At 39.2% G+C, this 20,801-nt stretch overlaps 1 protein-coding gene and 1 pseudogene across 5 annotated transcripts in view; one reads left to right on the plus strand and one right to left on the minus strand.

Moving 5' to 3' along the window:
• The window catches only part of LOC101599316 (PARP1 binding protein), a 70,861-nt gene that overhangs the window by 20,277 nt on the left and 29,783 nt on the right, over window positions 1–20,801 (plus strand). For 2 of the 5 annotated variants that reach the window (XM_045153231.1, XM_045153232.1), the window contains 4 exons: window positions 3,294–3,527; window positions 9,834–9,947; window positions 18,477–18,641; window positions 20,090–20,244. In XM_045153231.1, the coding sequence (XP_045009166.1) occupies window positions 3,294–3,527; window positions 9,834–9,947; window positions 18,477–18,641; window positions 20,090–20,244 (668 nt within the window). Of the gene's footprint in view, window positions 1–3,293; window positions 3,528–9,833; window positions 9,948–10,259; window positions 10,355–18,476; window positions 18,642–20,089; window positions 20,245–20,801 lie in introns of those variants that run through there. The other 3 variants (XM_045153234.1, XM_045153233.1, XM_045153235.1) reach the window with 3 other exon arrangements.
• Window positions 1,072–2,849, minus strand: LOC101599023 (annotated as a pseudogene).

Genomic DNA, 20,801 nt, shown 5'->3' on the forward strand with positions numbered 1-20,801 from the left:
AAATTTTACATAAATTTTTACAAAAATTTTAGATAAAATATTGATATGTCAATGTAGACAGATTATAATCTACAATATATAATTCTATAATCTATAGTATTCTTCCAGAAAAACAATTCTTCCAGGAAATATAGGATGCCAAAAATGTTGAAGATAAGGAATAATTTTGCCTAATTAGTAGCATCTGGGTACTGATAGAAAGAAACTTGAGTTGCTTTTTACCTTTTAGTGTGTTTAGGCAAGGAAGAATAAAAATTATTTTCCGGAGCTGAGCATGGTGGCACATAAGAAATAAAAAGAAAATCATGTTTTGAACCTAAGTTCACGGATGCTTTGCCGTCCCTATAAACAATAGTGAAAGGAAATGTAATAATTTTAACAACCCCTGATCTACATTACAAAATTTTAAGGCCAACACTTGAAACCTTGTATGTTGTGAGAAGTCATCATGGCATTAGCAATTTTATATAAGAGATTAAAAATATTTTAGCTAAAAAAACTGAAAGAATAAATATTATAATTAGTAAATGGTTCCCCAGTTAATACTATTGAAGTTTAGCTCACTGCCCAACCATCCTTTCTTATATTTAATTTTTTTTTTATATTTAATTTTTTTTAAAATTTTTTATTGGAGAGCGACAGACAGAGAGAAAGACAGATAGAAGGAGAGAGAGAGAATGGGCGCACCAGGGCTTCCAGCCTCTGCAAACGAACTCCAGACGTGTGCGCCCCCTTGTGCATCTGGCTAACGTGGTACCTGGGGAAGTGAGCCTCGAACTGGGGTCCTTAGGCTTCACAGGCAAGTGCTTAACTGCTAAGCCATCTCTCCAGCCCACCAACCATCCTTTCTTAAAATAGGTTGTAATGTCTTCATGTTAGAGTATTATACACAAAAGAGTTTTGTCTTTAAGGAAAGTTCTTAAACTACAATTTACAATACTGCTGGCTTTTGATGTTATGTTATGAAAATCATATTTTAAGCTCCACAGTATGTAGGGCTATAACACCTGATTAAAGTTTCATAAAACACAAATTCCAGTAAATAAATGGCTTGATGCTCTCAGATTCAGCCTAATCATCCAAGAAGAGGTACTCTTCACTTGTCTTTTGCTCTGCATCCTTAATTGAATTGGGCTTATTTATTCGTGGTCTCCAGTTGTTTGGATCTCTCTTCTGAATGTAATTTCCAATTGAGACAAAAATTTGTTCATGCCAACCTAAAGGGTTAGAGGACTGTTTGCAAGTGTGTTCTTAGATGGCACCCCATCAAAAACGATGACCCGATCTGCTAGGTAGGTGGCCATGATGAAGTTGTGCTCCACAACAAAAGCTGTCTTCTTTGCATGGAGAATGAAACGTTTGACAACTCGAGCTGCCATCAATCTTTGCTCAGAATCCAAGTATGCAGATGGTTTGTCAATTAAATAGACATCAGTAGGTTTGCCTAAACAAAGTGCTAGAGCTACTCGCTGCAGTTCACCACCAGATAATGTCTGCACCTCTTGATCAGTGAAGTTCTCCACCTGCAGTGGCTTCATTACGTCAGTCACAAATCGTGGATGAGTGTAAGCAAAGTCTGATCTTTTCATGTAGTAACTGGTGAACACTTCCAGCTGATTTGGGACTGATTTTCTGTGACTTGTAACTGACATTTAGGACTGGTACTTCTCCTCTTTCATCAGGTTCAAGGCTTCCAGCGAGTATTCTGATAAACATTGTTTTACCTGTACCATTTTCCCCCAGCATGACCATGATTTCAGAATCTGTAAACTCTCCAGTTAAATTGCTAGCTCAAACTCTCCCATGTTGTTTTTCATCCCAGGATATTTATACATACACATCTTTTTAACTGCTTCTTCATTTGCTGTCTCAGCTACTTTAAAAAACAGTGATGCAGCTCTGAACCACAAGTTTTGTATCGGGACACAGCCATCTCATGCCTTCTTATACACTAAAAGGCACGGTGATGACACCATAAGCACGCGGGACACCACATACACAGCAGATGCAATCAAAGAGACGGTCTAATGCACGTCAGTCATGCTGTACCACAATGATGTATCTATTCAGATTTATTAGTGATTGAATTGTAGTGGCCTTTAAATGCTGCTTGATATCTGGGTAACTGGAAGGTTCATCAAATAACAATATCAGCTTTCTATATACAAATGACAGCACATGCAAATCTCTGCAGCTCTCCTGACTCATCTTCCACATTCCTTTAAGGTGGGTTAAATCAAGTTGTTGACATACAATTGCCTGTGTCTTTGTTTCATCTTTTCAGTCCAAAATAGACCCCACTGTCCCCTTGGCAGCCTTAGGAATTTGGTCTACGTGTTGATGTTTGCTAATGGCTTTTAGGTCATCTTCTAGAATCTTGTTAATCTAATTTTGTAATTCAGATCCATGGAAATAAGTTAAAATTTCTTGCCAGTCAGGAGGATCATCATACTTTCCAAGAACTGGCTTTTGCTTTCCTGCTAAAATTTTAATGCAGTTGACTTTCCAGAACCGTTAGTTCCATCTAATCCTAAAACTTCACCTGGACGAGGAGTAGGTAACCTGTGTAGTTTAAGGGCGTTGGCACAGTGTCGATGTGTTGCTTCTTTTTCTAAGTTGCTTGGTAAATTGACAATTGATAAGGCTCCAAATAGGCATTTCTTAATATGAACACCACAGCCAATACAAAGAGTTTCAGAAATCCATGTTATTTTGCTCTGGGTTGTAACCTCTATGCATAGTTTTTCCATGTGAACCACAGGGCAACTCTTTTTGCACTCCTCTTGACATTTCTTAGGCTTACATTTGTCATGGTTGACAATAGCAATCCTTGTTAATTTATCCACCATAATTATAAAAAAGTAAGACTATCCAGCTCTTCTGCTGGAGGAAACGCTCCCCTTGTGGTGCCAGGGGCAGGAAATGCAGGAGGCGAAGCGACTCTCACCTCGTCCGTCCTTCTCAACCCCACAGTGTGCTCCTGCTGCCGCCTGCCACTGGCCAAAATACCGGTGGCCAGCTGCTGCCTCCTGCAAGGCATAAGGGCAGAGTGCCTACCCGTCCTTTTACTTTGAGTAAAAAAGAAAAAAAACTTACTGAATTCAGGAAAGAAGGCAATGGTTATTATTCATCAAGTTTATTATGTGTAAACTTACTTTAATTGTTTAAATGATTTAATAAACTTATCAGACCTTGGACTTGACTATAACAAAACGCTATTTGTATTTCTTGTTCCAATTGGAAGCTAATGAATAAATGGATATTCTAGCACCCAATCCTGTCATCTCTTTCAGCACAATGGAGAATTTACAGTCATGCTCAGTGATGTCTTACTGACATGGAAATACCTAGTACACGAGAAGCTGAACTTACCCATTGAAAATATGGAAGTGGTTGATCATTATGAGGACATTAAGAAGACTTACGATGATTTCTTGAAGAATAGTAATATGTTAGATCTGATTGATGTCTATAACAAATGCCAGATTTTGACTTCTAACTGTGAAAATAATAGCATGATAAAACCTGTGAGTATTTTTAAATAATAAAAATATACTTTAATAAAAATTCAGCTAGATTTTCTTATTTTGGGTAGCAGTAATATATTGTGTAGAGACATATGATCTGACAACATGTTAGTTTTTCCTTTGGGGATCATGTGAAGAATAGAAAATGTAGCTACCAGAAAGAAATTTTTGTTTGTTTGTTTTTGTTTTTGTTTTTGTTCGTAAGTTTGGTTGGGATTGTTATTTTATGTAAGAATAGTTTATTATTTTAAAAAATGACAAATCAGTTCCAAATTTGTTGTCCTTTTGAATTAGTTCAAGCATTGTCTTTTTAAAACTTTCCTTTTTAGTTGAGTTTATATCTGTTTATATAAGTATAAATATTTGTTATAATTCTTTTCAGTGGTTTACTAATGTATCCCTCGATGGGCATTTTTGTTTTATGAGAATAGTGTGATATAATATATGTGAGCTAAAGTCTTAATTTTTGTCCAAGCATATTTATTCAATTTTTTATGTGTGTGGTATACATGTGTCTAAGTGTTGGGTGTGTGTGGAGGGGGATGGTTGATGTTGGGTGTCGACCTTGATTGCTCTCTATGTTGTTGTTTGAGATGGAGTCTCTCACTTGAACACAGACTTCACTGATTCAGCTAGTCTAGCTGGCCACCTTGCTTCAGGAATACCATTTTGGCCTCCTGAGCTCTGCGATTATGAGGGTACCACCATGTTCACCTGACTTCTATGTATGCGCTGGGTGTCCAAACTCAGTCCTTGTGCTTGTGTGGCAAATGTTTTACCAACTGAGCCATCTCTTCAGGCCCAAGCATGTTCATTTTTAAGAAAAGTAAAGTGCATTTTGTTGTGATTAGCTTGGCTTAATTTGGAAAGCTAAGTTTGGCTTATTTATTTTGTGGGGCATGATGACAATTTGGAAGATTTTTGTGAGTCTAATAAAATAACATCTCTTAAGTAAGGAGAAATAAAAATGCTACATAAAATGTATGAATTTTAAAAACTAAGTAAGTAGCATGCCTTAGTTTGTTTTGTTCATATTAGATTGACCAGCTGTTTTTTTTAAAATATTTTATTTATTTATTTGAGAGCGACAGACACAGAGAGAAAGACAGATAGAGGGAGAGAGAGAGAATGGGCGCACCAGGGCTTCCAGCCTCTGCAAACGAACTCCAGACGCGTGCGCCCCCTTGCGCATCTGGCTAACGTGGGTTCTGGGGAACCGAGCCTCAAACCGGGGTCCTTAGGCTTCACAGGCAAGCGCTTAACCGCTAAGCCATCTCTCCAGCCCAACCAGGTGTTTTAGAATATATTTGTACATGTGCTTTGTTTGAAATGTCAGAAATAATTAACATTTTCTGAGTGCCAATATAATAGTAATTAAATTGTTGATAACAGCTCAATTTAAAGAAAATACTATTTTGTAGGATTATTCAGACTGTCTAAAATACGCTTGGTAGTAAAGTGGAATTGTAACAGAAACTCCTACTGTAAACTTAGAGAAAGTTTGAGTTTGTTTGACCTTTCCATACAAGATGCCTAAAACTGCACTACGGGGACTGCTACCAGCGCCTTTCCTCTGAGCTGAGTCGTTGGCCTGTGCCTGCCAGAACATCCCATGTCCAAGATGGCCGCTGAAGCTCCTGGCATCACTTGGGCGTTCTTGGAAGCAGGATATAATGAGAAATGATGCTGTACTTTTAAGGAGAGGTGGCTCTTTCGCTTCCATCTCTTTGCTCAGAGCTTTGTTGAGGGATAGTAGAGATTATAGTCTTTACTGTAGGCACTAATGGAGCCAGGATAAAAGTAAAAGTCTGAAACTGGAATGGAGAAGGGATGTTGGGATAACTTATTTATTGTCTTTATACCTCCTTGGTCTATGATGCAAACCTTTGCCCTGTTAGAAGAACCTCAGGACATATGCATATCTGTACATGCACCTGCACCAGGTTAACAACTCTTGTGAAGGAATATTTTTTTCAGTTGCTTGTTAGTAGAGATGAAGTTTGATTACTGTCACATAGTTCTAATTTAAAGAGACTAATCATACATAAGCACTGGATTGTGTGAACAACAACGTCCCATGATAATGTAATACACCTGAGATTCCTGGGCACGCTTTTTATCTTGTCCTCTGTTGGTACTTAAGTTCTTTTACAAGTTCCCTCATTTGACTGGATCACCCTAAAGTATGAGATACATATGGGTACAGAATTCAGGTTTTTTCTGGTGAAGTGTGTCTGCATATGTCAACATAACTGCTTTGAGAACACCAAAAATTAAATGGAAGCTGCTCAGCTGGTAGTACATGAAGAAAATAACACCACACTCTGGAGCATCAACGACTTGATCTTTAATAAGGAATAAAACTTGGACTGGAAAATAAGTTCCTAAATTGACTGCTCAAGAATACACTAAATATAACTCTTAACATGTGCTAATTTTCTTTAATGTTACCTAACAGATTATTCCAAGTAGTTCTTCATGATCTTGAATTTTCACAGTCCTGGCAAATTATTGGTTACAGCTTAAATAAGGTAGGAATTTCAATGGATACACAAAGATGGGGTGATGAACAGAGTCCCTTCCCCTGTACTCCTAGTTTTCCATTCCTCTCCTGAGGGTGCATAAAAGCTCTGGCTTCTACTTGGAGTGTCAAGTAGAGAGATTGGGGGCAGGACTTGCTTTCCCGTGAACTGTGAGTTCTTGGTACAGGGCAGCAGAGACCTCCGGTTAGGGGTACTGTAGCTCTCAGAAACACAGACACTGATCGATTTGTGGATCCTGAGCACGATCAGTAAACGCTTTCAGTGAGCTGCCAAGATTCCCGACCTCGCCAAGAAGTAGCGGACTGACTGACTTCCTGCTGGTGAGGAACAGGAGAATGTCAGATGACTTCTTGGGCCTCAGTAGGTGATGGTGGGACCTTGTGTGTTTCTCACTGTTATGCGCTGAGCACTGAGGCCATTTGCCCTTCCGTTACTTCCGTTACTTGTCAGAGCTGAGCCCCAAAGAAGGGAAACAACGACCCACCTTCAGGGTTCCCAGCAGCCAGGGAAGGATGCCCCAGTTGGCAGCACTTGCCCAGCAAACATGTAACACGTTACTCATAAATTAAGACTTGCGAGACCTTACTCAAAGGAAAAGGCCCGCTCTTGCAGAGGCCTCCATGTGGCGCCTCGGGGATGGATGCTTGCAAGGCCTTGCGTTCTAATGGGCGAGTACTGCAAGCTGCCCAGCAGCGCCTCGCTGGCGGGAGGCAGAATGCGGTCAGAGGTGCAGCTTTCAGGCTTAGGCCCTGGGCAGGAGGAGAGCCCTTCTTTCCCCATGCGGCCGCCCTTGAGAAAGCTGGTAAGACAGCACAGCACTCCAGAGCAAGCGACTCCGAGTTGCCACCAGAGATGTTTGGGAGATGCCCCGGAGGATGCACGCCCTTCGCAGGACCTCCTCATCCTCACTGCAGGGATGAGCTCCACAGCTGCCTCCAGAAAGAGGACGGCTTCCATCCCCCGAGCTGCCCAGAGGCCCCTTGAGCAGTCAGGGTCTGCTCCAGCAGAAGACCTGCCCGCATCGGCCTCATGGGCCCAGGAACCCCAGTCTTCAGCAGGCAGGCCTCGGAGCTTGGGGTGGTTCTGGATGCTCCACCCAGGCGGCAGGAGAAGGCGAGACCCAGCGAAGCTGGCAGCTGCCATGGACCGAGTGAGGCGGTGGGAAAGCCGCCAGCTTCAGAACATCGAGGAAGCCACACAGCATCACCTCACCGTGGAAGCAGTCAGGGACCAGACCAGTGGTCTCTTGTTTAGCACGGGAAACCTTCTGGAACCCTCCAAGCCCATATGGTGCAAAGACCCCTGACTGTGGACACTTTGTGGTTACCAACTATACAGCTAGATTTTACTCCATCCATTTTATTGACAACATGTGCTTTTGAAAATTTCTTTCCAAAGACAAAAGCACCCTTCCCTACCCCATCCTCTTTTTCTGTTGCTGTTTCAAACTTTACTTTCGGTATAATGGACAGGTGGGCTGGCTCTTAGGGATGCCAATAAAAGCTTATTGCTATTGTCAAATGGGCAATCCTTAAGTGAAATTAGCATGTTCTAAAAGATAAGGAAGAAGCTTTGTTTTCAAGCTAACAGCTTGTGTGGAAAGTATTTTCTTCTGTTCTCTCTGGAAGTTGTGGAGGGGAAAATCAAGAAATCTCTCACCAAGAGCAATTAGATGCAGGCTGACAGCTGCAGTTATTGGAATAGTTCAGGTTTCATCTACTGAGGTTCCGTGACAGTAGGACCTTGCTGTACAGGGATTTCAGCATTTGTGACTTTGAACTGTTTCTTTCTGCATGAGCTGACTGTCCAATCAACTTACTTTCCCCATTTTTTTTTTAATTTTTAAATTTTATATTAACTTATATGATTATAAAAAATACCCCATGGTAATACCCTCCCTCCCCCCACTTACCCCTTTGGAATTCCACTCTCCATCATACCCCCTCCCCATCTTAATCAGTCTCTCTTTTACTTTTGATGTCTTGATCTGTTCCTCCTCTTATGATGGTCTTATGCAGGTAGTGTCAAGGCACTGTGAGGCCATGGATATCCAGGCCATTTTGTGTCTGGAGGGAGCATGTTGTAGGGAGTCCTGCCCTTCCTTTGGTTCTTACATTTTTTACGCCACCTCTTCCACATTAGACCCTGAGCCTTGGAAGGTGTGATACAGATTTTGCAGTACTGAGCACTGCGAACATTTCTTTCCATCACCATGATACCTTCTGAGTTGTCCCAAGGTCACTGCCGTTTTAAAAGAGAAGATTTGCTACCAAAAGTATTGAGAGTAGCATTAATATAAGGGTGTAAACATTAACAGAAGTGCTTACTGGGCAGGTTGATAAGCATAGTATATACATTTGGCCAGACAACAGCAGACGTTACACCCCTGGGGCTCATGACTACCCCTGTTTTAAGTTTTCAGTATCAGGGGTGTATTCCCTTCCCATGGAGCTGGTCTCCAGTCCAATTAGAGGGCAGTTGGTTTCCCCCATGACAGATGTGCCACTATTGCACCCGTTGGCTCATTTGGCCTGGTTGGCCAATTATAAGGCTTGCATTGTCCACTGGTAAGTATCTACCTTGGTGATTTCTCTTTCTCCCCACTGAACTGCGTGCAGAATGGCTTCCAGGTTTCTGTCAGCTGGTCTACATGGAGGAGGTTATCAGCTCAGATCCAGCAAGATTTCTCAGTGGCCTTCCAGCCCAAGTATATGGAGTCTTGAGCAATAGGGTCTTACCATCTATTCCTGGTGCTTTCCCCCTGTTTTTTAAAGTATAAGGTTATAAAATAACCAGTTATAAAAATGATAAAAGATTGTATAAAAATTATAAAAGATTACAAGAAAATATGAAAATATAAAGCAGAGAAACTTCCTATGTAATAATAAAGAAATAAATACTTCCAAGTACGTCCTTTCAATTTTTTAAATATTTAGCTATTTGCAAGGAGAGAAAGAATGAGAATGGGTACACCAGGACCTCTAGCCATTGCCAGTGCCTTACCCCCTGACCATCTCTCCAGTCTTCCATCCAACTTTCATGAAAAAATAAGCCATTTTCATTATAACTTTAAGAAGAGATTTCCCATTGCAACAGGTAAATTCAGACCCAAATTGTTCTGAAAATCAAGCAAAATAAATAAATAAAAAAGACCAGAAAAAAAAAATATAAAGAAATAAAGGAAAAGTTAACAAACTTGGAGGTTAGAGTTGGAGGACTTCACATGAAAACAGTAGTGGCAGCAAGAAAGGAAGACAGATTATGAGGATGTAATTATATACACGATGATTTGTCATCACACACAGCAGAACTGGGGAGAATCCTCATTCTACTGATCATAGTGTTGGGATAACTTCCAGGCTATATTAAGAAAGATACATACCTTGGTAGACATACCCTGGTAAAATTCCTACAAAATTACTTTTTTGGCTATAATTTATTATTTAATTTACTTTTTAAGCATTTATTATTAGCAAAAACTTAAATACATTGTGAGAGAAGAAGAGGACAGCAACCTGAAAATCTTATCCTCAACCAAGATAACAGCTTACCAGTCAAATACAAGGATTTGTGAGAATATATAAAAAGAGAGTGTCTTGCTGATTTGTCAACTGAAGTCCACTTATCACTAATGACTGCCAACAAATGGCAAGCAGTCGTCTGACCTGGAGCATGAGTGACCTTTGAATGTGAAGATTTCTTAGTAGCCAATGTGTCATATTATTTCCTTTCCTATGCCTTTATGACCCTAAGTTTCTTACAGATGCAGCTACGGGATTTTCTGTGTGGCAACGAGTGTGCAGTTGATGCAGTTGATGATGAAACCAATCTGTGTACACCAACATCACCAAGGAAACACAGTCAGGACTGTGAAAAGGTACTGGCAAGCTATCATTAAACTAAAGCAGGATATGGTCCCCTCCAAATCATAAGGAATTTGGTGCTTGATTAGACATAAGAATGTTTTGTGATTTTGATGCATTTTAAATAGTTTAAATAGAACTGTATATTTGCAAAGAATAAAATGTTGGAGGCTGGCAAGAGTATCATACTCATCTGGGTCCTCATGGTTTTGGCCCAGGTAACCAAAAACAGCCAAGCATAGTTGTTAAAATACCAGAGTATGGAATGCTGGGTTGTTAGATTTGTTGGTCTCTTTATTTGGTCAACTTCATATCTTCTGTTTTAGATGGTTGATCCTAGGAAGAGTATGTTCTACAGTTGATTTATCAAGAGTCCTTATAACAGAGTTGTCATGCAAGCAAACTTCTAAAGATGTACAGGTTTGGTCCAATAAAACTTACCTCGAGCTGAATATTACTCTAGGTAGCTAAGTACCTGTGGTAACCTTCACTAATATAATAGTTATGTTTATGAAAGTTTCTATGATTAGTATCATATGATTAGATTTAATAAGATTTTGAGAGTAGTGACAAAATCAGTAAAATTATTCCATATATATATATTTTTTTTGGCAAGCCCAACAGACTGGACTTTTTTTTTTTTCTGAAGTAGGGTTGCACTCCTGCTCAGGCTGACCTGGAATTCACACTAAAGTCTCAGGGTGGCCTCGAACTCATGGCGATCTTCCTACCTCTGCCTCCTGAGTGCTGGGATTAAAGGTGTGCACCACCACACCCAGCTTGAACTTTTTTTTTTTTTTATGTGTGTGTGTGTGTGTGTGAGAGAGAGAGAGAGAGAATGAATTGGCACACCAGGGCCTCCAGCCATTGTAGTCAAACTCTAGACATGTGTGTCTCCAGACATGTAGTGTGCTTGTATGACCTTGTGCACTTGAGTCATCTTGCGTCTGGCTCATGTGGAACTTGGAGAGTTGAACATGGGTCCTTCGGCTTCACAGGCAAGCGCCTCAACTGCCACGCCATCTCTCCAGCCCTAGTCCATATATTGTAAAAATATGATCCTTCTTTTAGAACCATTTGTTCCACTAAGTTGACACATCTGATGAATTGCTTTCTTCATTTTTCAGGAAACACTGCTGAGATTGATGTTTTTTGAAGTCCCATGTTAAACAGTTTCCATTTTAAAAGAACATATTTATCACCATCCCACTACTTCCTGAGCAACTGGGGTCCTATTCTGAAAGTGCTTTCCTATGCCAATGTCTTGAAGTATTTTCCCCTACTTTTTCCTCTGTCAGTTTTAGAGCTTCAGGTCTTACATTTGGATCTTTGATCTGTTTGCAATTTAGGAATCTTGTGTCATTCTTCCATATATTGATATCCAGTTTTACAAGCATAATACTTTGAAGCAGCTGCCTTTTTCCAGTTTATATTTTTGTCAGAAATTTAGTGGCTATACCTGTATGAATTTATATCTGGGTCCCCTGCTCTATTACATTGATTTATGTGTCTCTTTTGGGCCAGTGCTATGCTGTTTTTATTACTGTGGTTATGTTGTACAATTTGAGACCAAGTATGCTGACACTTTCAGTCATTGTTCTTTCTACTCAGAGTTGTTTTGCCTATCCAGGTCTTTTGTGCTTCTGTGTGATTTCTAAGATTGTTTTTATTTAATTTGTGAAGAATGACTTTGGAAGTATGGTGGACATTGCATTGAGTCTAGATTATTTTTGGTAGTATAGCCATTTTTATATTAACTTTTAAAATCCATCAGCATAGGAAGTCTTTCCGTCTTCTAGTATTTACTTTGATTTCTTTCTTCAGTGTTTTAAATGGATTTCCAAATAATATCCTGTGAATTTTCATTATATAGATCTTTGACTTCATTGGTTAGGTTTATTTCAATTTTTGTTTTGTTTTGAATGGGATTGTTTTTCAGGTTTCTTTCTCAGCATGTTTGTTATGGATATGTAAGAAGGCTACTGATTTTTAAAATTTTTTGTTTATTTTTATTTATTTGAGAGCAACAGACAGAGAGAAAGAGAGAGAGAGAGAGAGAAAGAGAGAATGGGCATGCCAGTGCCTCTAGCCACTGTAAATGAACTCCAGACACGTGTGCCCCCGGTTAACGTGGGTCCTGGGGAATTAAGCCTCGAACTGGGGTCCTTAGGCTTCACAGGCAAGCACTTAACTGCTAAGCCATCTCTCCAGCCCAAGGCTACTGATTTTGTTTGTTTGTTTGTCTTAGTCTTTTTTTTTTTTTTTTGAGGTAGGGTCTTATTCCAATCCAACTTGGCTTGGAATTCACTATGTAACCTCAGGTTGGCCTCTAACTCACAGCAATTCTTCTACCTCTGCCTCCTGAGTGCTGGTGTTAATTTTTATTTGGCTATTTTGCTGAAATTATTTATGATATAAGAGTTTTCTGGTGGAGTATGTTTTCTAATAGAATTTTATCTATCTCTAGTTGGTGGGTTAATTTTCTGAGGACCATTGAAGTCATAGCTACCCTCTTAGCTATGTTTGTGTTACTTAGAGTTTCTGGTTTATCTGTTTATAAGATATTTTTAGAAGTCCATATATTTAAAAATTTAGCCAGGTGTAGTGGCACACACCTTTAATCCCAGCATTCAGGAAGCATTGGTAGGAGGATCACTGTGAGTTCAAGGATACCCTGAGACAACATAGTGAATTCCAGATCAGCCTGGGCTACAGTAAGACCCTACCTCGAAAAACAAAAACAAAAACAAAAACAAAAACAAAAATATTAAAGTGGCTTTTCAGGTTGTTGTCTCACATAGATCAAGTTTGATGACCAAATATGCTTACTAGTGGCATACCATAATCCTCAAATGGAAGAATGGAATGTGTATAAGGACTAATTTTTTTCCTTATTTTATTTTCTCTAAGATGTTATAGTACTGCTTTAGAAATTCTGACATAATGAAGGGTAATATAGGATAAGATTCCTTCTCTAATTCATTAGGTATATAAAAAAAACGGGGGCGGGGGCTAGAGAAATGGCTCAGTGGCTAAAAGCGTTTGAGTGCCGAGCCTTATGGTCTGGGTTTGATTACCTACTCACATAAAGCCAGATAAGCTGGGCGTGGTGGTGCACGCCTTTAATCCAGCACTTGGGAGGCAGAGGTAGGAGGATCGCCGTGACTTCGAGGCTACCCTGACACTACATAGTGAATTGCAGGTCAGCTTGGGCTACAGCGAGATCCCAGCTTGAAAGACAAAACTAAACAACAACAGAAAAACATAAAGCCAGATACACAAAGTGGCACAGGCATCTGATGTTCATTTGCAATAGCAGTAGGCTCTGGCATGCCCATTCTCTTCCTCCCTCCCCACTGCATCTCTTTGCCTATCTCATAACTAACTAACTAAATATTTTTTAGAATAGTGTACCAATATATTTGTTCTTATCCAGTATTTTTGTCATCATATATAAGCTTCTATTGTGTTAGCAAGGCAAATAAAACCAGTGTCTGTGCAAGTTGTAATTTTATTTCAATTTAGAAAAAACTGACTTTCTTTAAACTAGGTTGGGTATCTGCATCTCAGTAAGAATTAAAGGAATAGAAAAGAAATTTGGAACTGTCAAGAAACTTAAATAAAATTGTCCAACTTCTAAAGAGACATTGCAAGTAGTTTGTGGTATTGATAGCATCTGTTTATTAAATAAATCAAATAGTCTTCTTTCTTTTTGTATGTTGCTGAAGTGTCAGCATTGTGGGCTTTTTTTTTTTTTTTTTTTTTTTTTTTTGCAGTTTTTGGCCCTTGCCTCTGGACAGTATAACTGTACTTATGTGGACTGCTTTTCCAAAGAGCCTCTTTAAAACCCACTTGCACAGGCAATAATGGGGAAACCATAAAAGCCATGTTATCAGACCACAATGATAGGGATACTTGTCGAATTGCAGCCTTCAGTTAAAAGAAGCATTACGTCTGTGAGGACTCTAGGATGTTTTCCCCTGATGTTTGCCCAGCAGCACCCACCAGAGGTATGGAATGTGTCAGATTTGAAGAGCAAGCTGCAGATGTGGAAACGGAGAGCCCGATTTTGAACACAGTGAGGGATATGTGTATTAGCAAGCCCTTGTTATTTTTGGACAGCAGCAAACAGTGAAACCGACATTGGATTAAATTAAATGTGGGAAAAGTAAAACGTTTCTTAGACCACTCAGCCATCCTGACATGCCCTAAAACGTTTCTTATTACAATGTAAACACTGCTTTCTCTCTGCTTTGACTTTTGGCAAATGGTTTTATTCTTCCAAAATGTCAAAGGAATAAAGAAGAGATTTCTGTTTTAGACAGACTTTTGTACTGTGAAGTTAAAATTGGTATGTTAGTATTATAGATCACATGAAATTTTCTGATTTGTTATGAAAATAAAGACTGACAGACATTGAACTGTATTATACTTTATTTAATAAAATGTTAGAAGAAATCTCAAAGCTGATTTTTATTTGTGTATACCTGAGATTTGAGAATTTTAATATATGGACATACTGTAATTTGATCATGATTCCTTCTTCTCATCCTTGTTTTTCTGCCATTTCTATACTCCTATTTCACTTGACTCACTCCTCTTTCCAAGTAGTCCTGCTTTGAAGTCTCATTCTTTTTGTTCTCCTTCGCCATCTCTGTCAGTATGTTGATGGTGTCAGTATTGTGCACGTCTTGTGTTGTTAATGGCATCCATTGTGAGGTATGAATACACGGTCAGTTCCTGTCTGAAGAATAGTGCACCAAAGTACTGTCTACCCTGTGGCTCCTACATTCTTTTTGCCCTTATCTTCAATGCCCTCTGAGCCTTGGAGATCATGATGAAGATGTCTTATTAGTGCTAATCTCTCAACAGCCTCTTTATTTTCAGCATTTTGAGGGGTTTGACTCTCAGTATTTGTAGCCACCTCCATAGAAAAGTTTCTCTGGCCAGAGATGAGAGCAGCACTAATATCTTTCTACCATCTCCTTGGCATTGTCTCTTCAGCTGTGGTAGGTTTGATAGAGCTTCCTTTCTAGCCCACTGAGGTACATATTTCTCTGTTTATAAATACTAGTCAGTTGTGGTTGCAAATGTATATTATTTCTTAAAATTATTTCTCCATATGTTTAACATGCTGTTCTAAAGTCCTCTGGCTTACCTGTTCCTTGGGGATCTATTTACTTTATCCTGGTTCCCTGTAGGGAATATATTATTTTAATCTGATCTCAAAGTTTTATCCCCCTCTTGTCAGAGTTTGATTATAATGAGTGATTTTCATTGCACATTTCCCTTCCCCTACTTGAGTAGCTGATGTTTTTCCAATTTTGGGTGCTTTGGGCCATCATTTCATCATAGTTTTTCTAGTTCTTTCTAATCCTTCCCGGGAAGTAGTTGGACCTCTAAATTGTCATAGAAATTCTTGGTTCTTCTTGATGTCCCATTATTTCTTTTTACTTTCCAAACTGCTATTGAATTCTTCTAGCAAAGTACGTTTCACTTATCATACTTTTATCTCTAAATTTGCTTTCTAGATAATATCTGTTTTCCTACTGACAGATTCTCTGTTAGTTTATTGATAACATGAACTCCTTTAATTCATGAAACATTTCTTTTTACTTCCATGAGCATAATTTATAGTAGGCATCATATTTGATATGCTAGGTCCTACAGCTTTGTCCATTTGGTAATAATTTGTATGGAGTGTTTTTTTTTTTTTATGCTGAGTTGGCATTGTGCTCTCTCTTTTACTGTCTGTCTAATGATTTTTTAGAAAAACGGAGAAATGTTTTGTAATGGCTGTCTATTGTGTCATGTTTTTTTGAGGAGTTTTTCCTTCTTTTTCTAGGAGGCCATGTGCTTGCCTGGATGCCAGCATCATACTTTCTCTTCCCATTGATATACAGTTGGTGATAACTGTTTGCGTGGCTTCTCTTTGCAACTTAAAAAAAAATTATGTATTTATTGAGAGAGAGATAGAGAAAGAGGCAGATAGAGGGAGAATGAGTGTGTCAGGGCTTCTAGCCACTGCAAATGAACTCCAGACACATGCATCACCTTGTATATTTGGCTTTCATGGGTACTGGGGAATTGAATCTGGGTCCTTAGGCTTCACAGGCAAGTGCCTTAACCAGTAAGCCATCTCTCAGCCTCAGGCTTTTTTTTTTTTTTTTTTTTTTTTTAGCTTGGCTATCATAAGTCTCCCTTCGGCTTGCTATGTTTGGTGATCAGCCAAAGACTTGGGGTGGATGGAACTTGCTCTCCCATTGCCTTCTGATTGTCTTTGACTTCACCTGAATTTTTCAGTTCAAGCTCTTACCCTGAACCCCTCCCAGGCTTCTTTTTCTCTGCTGCTTCAGTAGAGGAATGAATTCACTGAAGACAACCTTCAACCTCTTAGCTCTGGTTCCTTGTAGCCTAATCTTTCTAGAATGTATTTCTTCCTGAAGTTTTAGTACACACTGTAGAATCTCCCATACTGTCCAGTTTAGTGTCAGATCAGACATTTGTCCTGTTTATGTTCTGATTTGTGACCAGGTTTGATGATTAGTATTGTCAACTTTACAGGATCTAGAATCTCCTATAAGACAAATATCAGGGCATATCTATGAGGGGGTTTCTAGATTGAGTTGGTTGAGGTGGGAAGACTCATCCTGTGGGTCTGAGGTCTGGGGCTGAATAAAAAGGAGAGAGCCGTCTCCTTCCTAAGTATTAATGCAGTGTGACCAGCTTGCCTGCTGCTACTGCCTCCTCTCCACCATGATGGACTATATGCTCTGAAACTGTAAGCAGAACAAATCCTTCCTGCCTGAAGCTACTTCTTGCCAAATGTTTGGCCAAAGCAAGGAAAAAAGTAACCAATACACCAAGATTTCTTCTTATAAATTCCCAGCTAGTTTCCTATCCCTTTCTTAGAATTCTAATCTCTGTCTCCTTTAGTCACCCCTGTTTAGGTAGCCATAGCCCATAGACCTGGGCATAATCTTGCACCAGTAAACCACTAGTTAATTCATACTCTTTTTGAGACTTTTTTTTTTAAAATCAAAACTTCTTTCAGCTTTTGTTTACCTTCATGACATTTTCTAGTATCATAAAATTATATTTTAAGTGTTATTTACTATTTGAAAATTGTTATCTGAAGGATTTACATGATCACTTAATTTCCTCCATTACTGGAAGTTGCAGGGCCTCAAATAATCAGAAGATTCCAGTCCTCTACCCTCTTATTTCAGTTGTGTATGTATGTGTTTTATCATGAAGTTTCCCAGTTGTCTTTTGTATGCTTTTCAGTATTGTTATACAGTTGGTTTTAAGTTCTTGCCTCGTGTTTTTATTGTTATCTGTGTTCATGCAATCACTTCTCCATTAGCACTAGAAGTTACAAGGCCTCAAATAGATATAAGTGGCTAATTTTAAGAAAAAGATTACCAAATATCCTAGTTTATCATTTGAGTTAAAAGGAGTATGTTACACACACACACCCCCACACACATTCTAATTTCTCTGTCAAATTCTCCCAAATCTTACTTAGTGCTTGAATGATCCATAACTCTGCTTGAAGTCAGTTCATGTCAAAATCAACTAGGTGCTATTTTCTGAAATTATTATTTATTTATTGGCAAGCAGAGAGAGATAGTCAGAGGCAGAAAATTTGGGTGTGCCAGGGTTTCCATCCATGGCAAATGAACTCCAGATGCATGCACCACTGTCTGCATCTGGCTGTGTGTGAGTACTGGAGAATTGAACTTGGGTCATTAGGCTTTGTAGGCAAGTACCTTAACTGCTGACCTATCTCTCCAGCCCTTTGTGTTTTTTTTTTTTTTTTTTTTTAACATTTGGTTTATTGTATTTATTTTAATTTTTATTGCAGGGAGAGAGAATGGGAATGGGCCACTAGGTTCCCTTGCACTGCACATGAACTCTAAATGCATGTACATCACTTTGTGTATCTGGCTTTATGTGGGTACTGGGGAATTGAACCTGGGTCATTAGACTTTGCAAGCAAGTGCCATAACCATTGAGCAACTGTCCAGCCCCTATTTTCTCTATTTTAATCAGTATTTATTTGATAATATCAGCATCAGTATCTATTAGTTCTTCAAAAATATAAACATTTAACTTTAGACCTTCTAATCTGGCATTGCAAAAGCATGTAGACATGGGATCCAGTGACCAGTTGGCTTGTGCTGTAAGTTTCTGGGAGCATTGTCATTGGCTGTTATTTACTGGCTAATGTGTGCAGGGGAATAAACATCAGTAGACAGGCCTTTATGAACTGTCTTTTTCATTATTTTCTAAGAGCAATTTTCCAACTATTTTGACAGTTATTAATTCTTCATGGTTTCTTATTGTCTGAATTGATTTTATTAAGAAAGAATATATTGATTATCCAACCTGTTTTCAGTTCATATGACAGTTCTCTTTGCCTAAATAACTGAATTAAGTATTGTGATTAAATGATGTATACACTTTTATTGCATATAAAGAGAGCTTCTGGATTTTAGGTAACTAGAATGAAGAAAATAACTGAACATTCTGTTGTACAGGTACTAGTGAAGAAAATTATTTTTTCATATTTGAACGTGCTAGTGAATTCTAAGGATGACTTGGCTCTGGCTCATATTCTCAATATTCCTGATAGAGGACTGGGAAGAGAAGCCTTCACTAATTTGAAACATGCTGCTCAAGAGAAACAGATGCCTATCTTTTTGGTATGGATGTGTTACATTTTCACAATTGTTTGAGACTCCTTGAGCAGTGTATCTTAAAGGTAGATTTCTGATAACTATAATAAGACAACTTTCAAGTGGTTAGTTTTTGTTTTATTTCTGCATTAGAAAATCCAAATCTGTTCTTTTTTAAAATTTTCTTTCTTTGTATATGTATGTATGTGTGGTATGCATGTGTATATGTGTGGACACAGAGTTTTTGTGCATGAATGTGGAGTTCTGAGGTCTGTGCCAGGTGACCTCTATAGCTTTCTATCTTATTCCTTGCGAGAGGGCCTGTCACTGACCCTTCAGTTTACAGATTCGCCTAGACCAGCCAATAAGCCATAGGGTCCCCTTGTCTCTGCCTCCCTAGTGCTGGGCTGGCAGGTGTGTGCTGCCACCCCTGCCATTTGATGTGGGTCTAGGGATTCAGACTCCGATCCTTATGTTTGCTCTGCCCACCAGCCTTGCATTTTTACTTTTTTCATTGTATCTTTCAGCTTTGCCAGTCTCTTCCTATATAGATGTGTATGTGTTTTCTGTAGAATGCTAGCCTTGCCAGTCAGATAGAAAGATAGATAGATAGCTTGCTATATAGCACAGGCTGACTAAGTTCTCAGTACTTTTGCCTCCCAAGTACTGAGCTGGCAAGTATGTGCTGCCATGCCTGGCTTTGCTAAACTCTTTTTGAGTAAGTATTTGTAAGATAATAAAGTTTAAGACTATCAAGAGCTCTGGAAGTCCTGAAATGAAATTTGCTTATAACTTATTAATAGTTAACTTCGTTATTCTTATGTTTTCCAAGTATTTCTTAGTTTGCCTTGTCTTTAGATAACACTTTGGAAAATGCTGCATTAGAACATTTTATTTTTGATGGTGGTACTGAGGGGCAGCCATTATGGAGGTGTTGTTATCAGTATAAAAACAGGTCTTTTAGCTACACTTGATAAAATAATCTGAGAACATGAAAGCTAGTTGGAGCTCAGAGGATACTTAGTATTAATGTTTATGTTACAGTAAAAGTGAAGCAGAGGTTTGGGGATATTGAGTTACCACACCATTCACCTGTTTCCGACAGGAGAGCAGTTGACATTGAGGATGAGTTTATCTGTATAATGATTCCAATAGCCCGTCCTCAATCTAAATAAGAAGGAATTCATAAACTAAGTCTTTGCAGTCAGTGATCTGTTTTGATGAATGTGACTGTGTTCTCTGTCCCCTGACTTTGCACCTCACTGTTCACCTGCATATGGTGTCACTGCTCTCACCCTTTCCAGTGTGGGTTCACATGGGACTTGTCCCCATAGTTATTGGCTTCTGATGTATAAAATGAGCTTCATGCCAGCTGCACATCTAAAACCATATCAGTATGCCCAGTTTCATAGGCTCATTTGTAGTTTCACTTACGAAATCATGAAGAATCACTAATCATTTGTTTTCATTCCGAGGTGGCCACGTCGTTTATTAGAATGATGGAGCTTGGAGGAAAAGGATATGCCCCCTCACCGTCCGACCCTCTAAGGGCGCATATCAAAGGATTGTCCAGTTTTATTAACTTCATTGACAAGTTAGATGAAATTCTGGGAGAAGTGCCAAATCCAAGGTAACAACCCATAAATAATAAATGAATGTTATCAAAATACCTTTAGAAACATACAGAGTCAGAGGCAAGACTGAAGGCAATACTGAAACCAAGCATCAGATCAAAAGGTGGGGAGCAAGCCAGGTGAGGTGGTGCACTCAGCAGGCTGAGGTAGGAGGATCTCCTATTTGTTATACAGCTATCTTGGATGGTAAGTTTTAGGCTAATTTTAGGAGGCAGAAGTGGATTTCACTTGCTTGCTATCATGTATTCTTGTTTGTTTTTGGTGTCCCATAGCATTATTCAAATAAAAATAGCTGGCACTTACTGAATGCTCATGTGTTAGATTTTTTTTTTTTTAATTTTTATTTATTTATTTGAGAGCGACAGACACAGAGAGAAAGACAGATAGGGGGAGAGAGAGAGAATGGGCGCGCCAGGGCTTCCAGCCTCTGCAAACAAACTCCAGACACGTGCGCCCCCTTGTGCATCTGGCTAACGTGGGACCTGGGGAACCGAGCCTCGAACCAGGGTCCTTAGGCTTCACAGGCAAGCGCTTAACCACTAAGCCATCTCTC

The sequence above is a fragment of the Jaculus jaculus genome, chromosome 6, assembly GCF_020740685.1.
Source record: "Jaculus jaculus isolate mJacJac1 chromosome 6, mJacJac1.mat.Y.cur, whole genome shotgun sequence".
In the NCBI taxonomy this organism is placed as follows: domain Eukaryota; kingdom Metazoa; phylum Chordata; class Mammalia; order Rodentia; family Dipodidae; genus Jaculus; species Jaculus jaculus.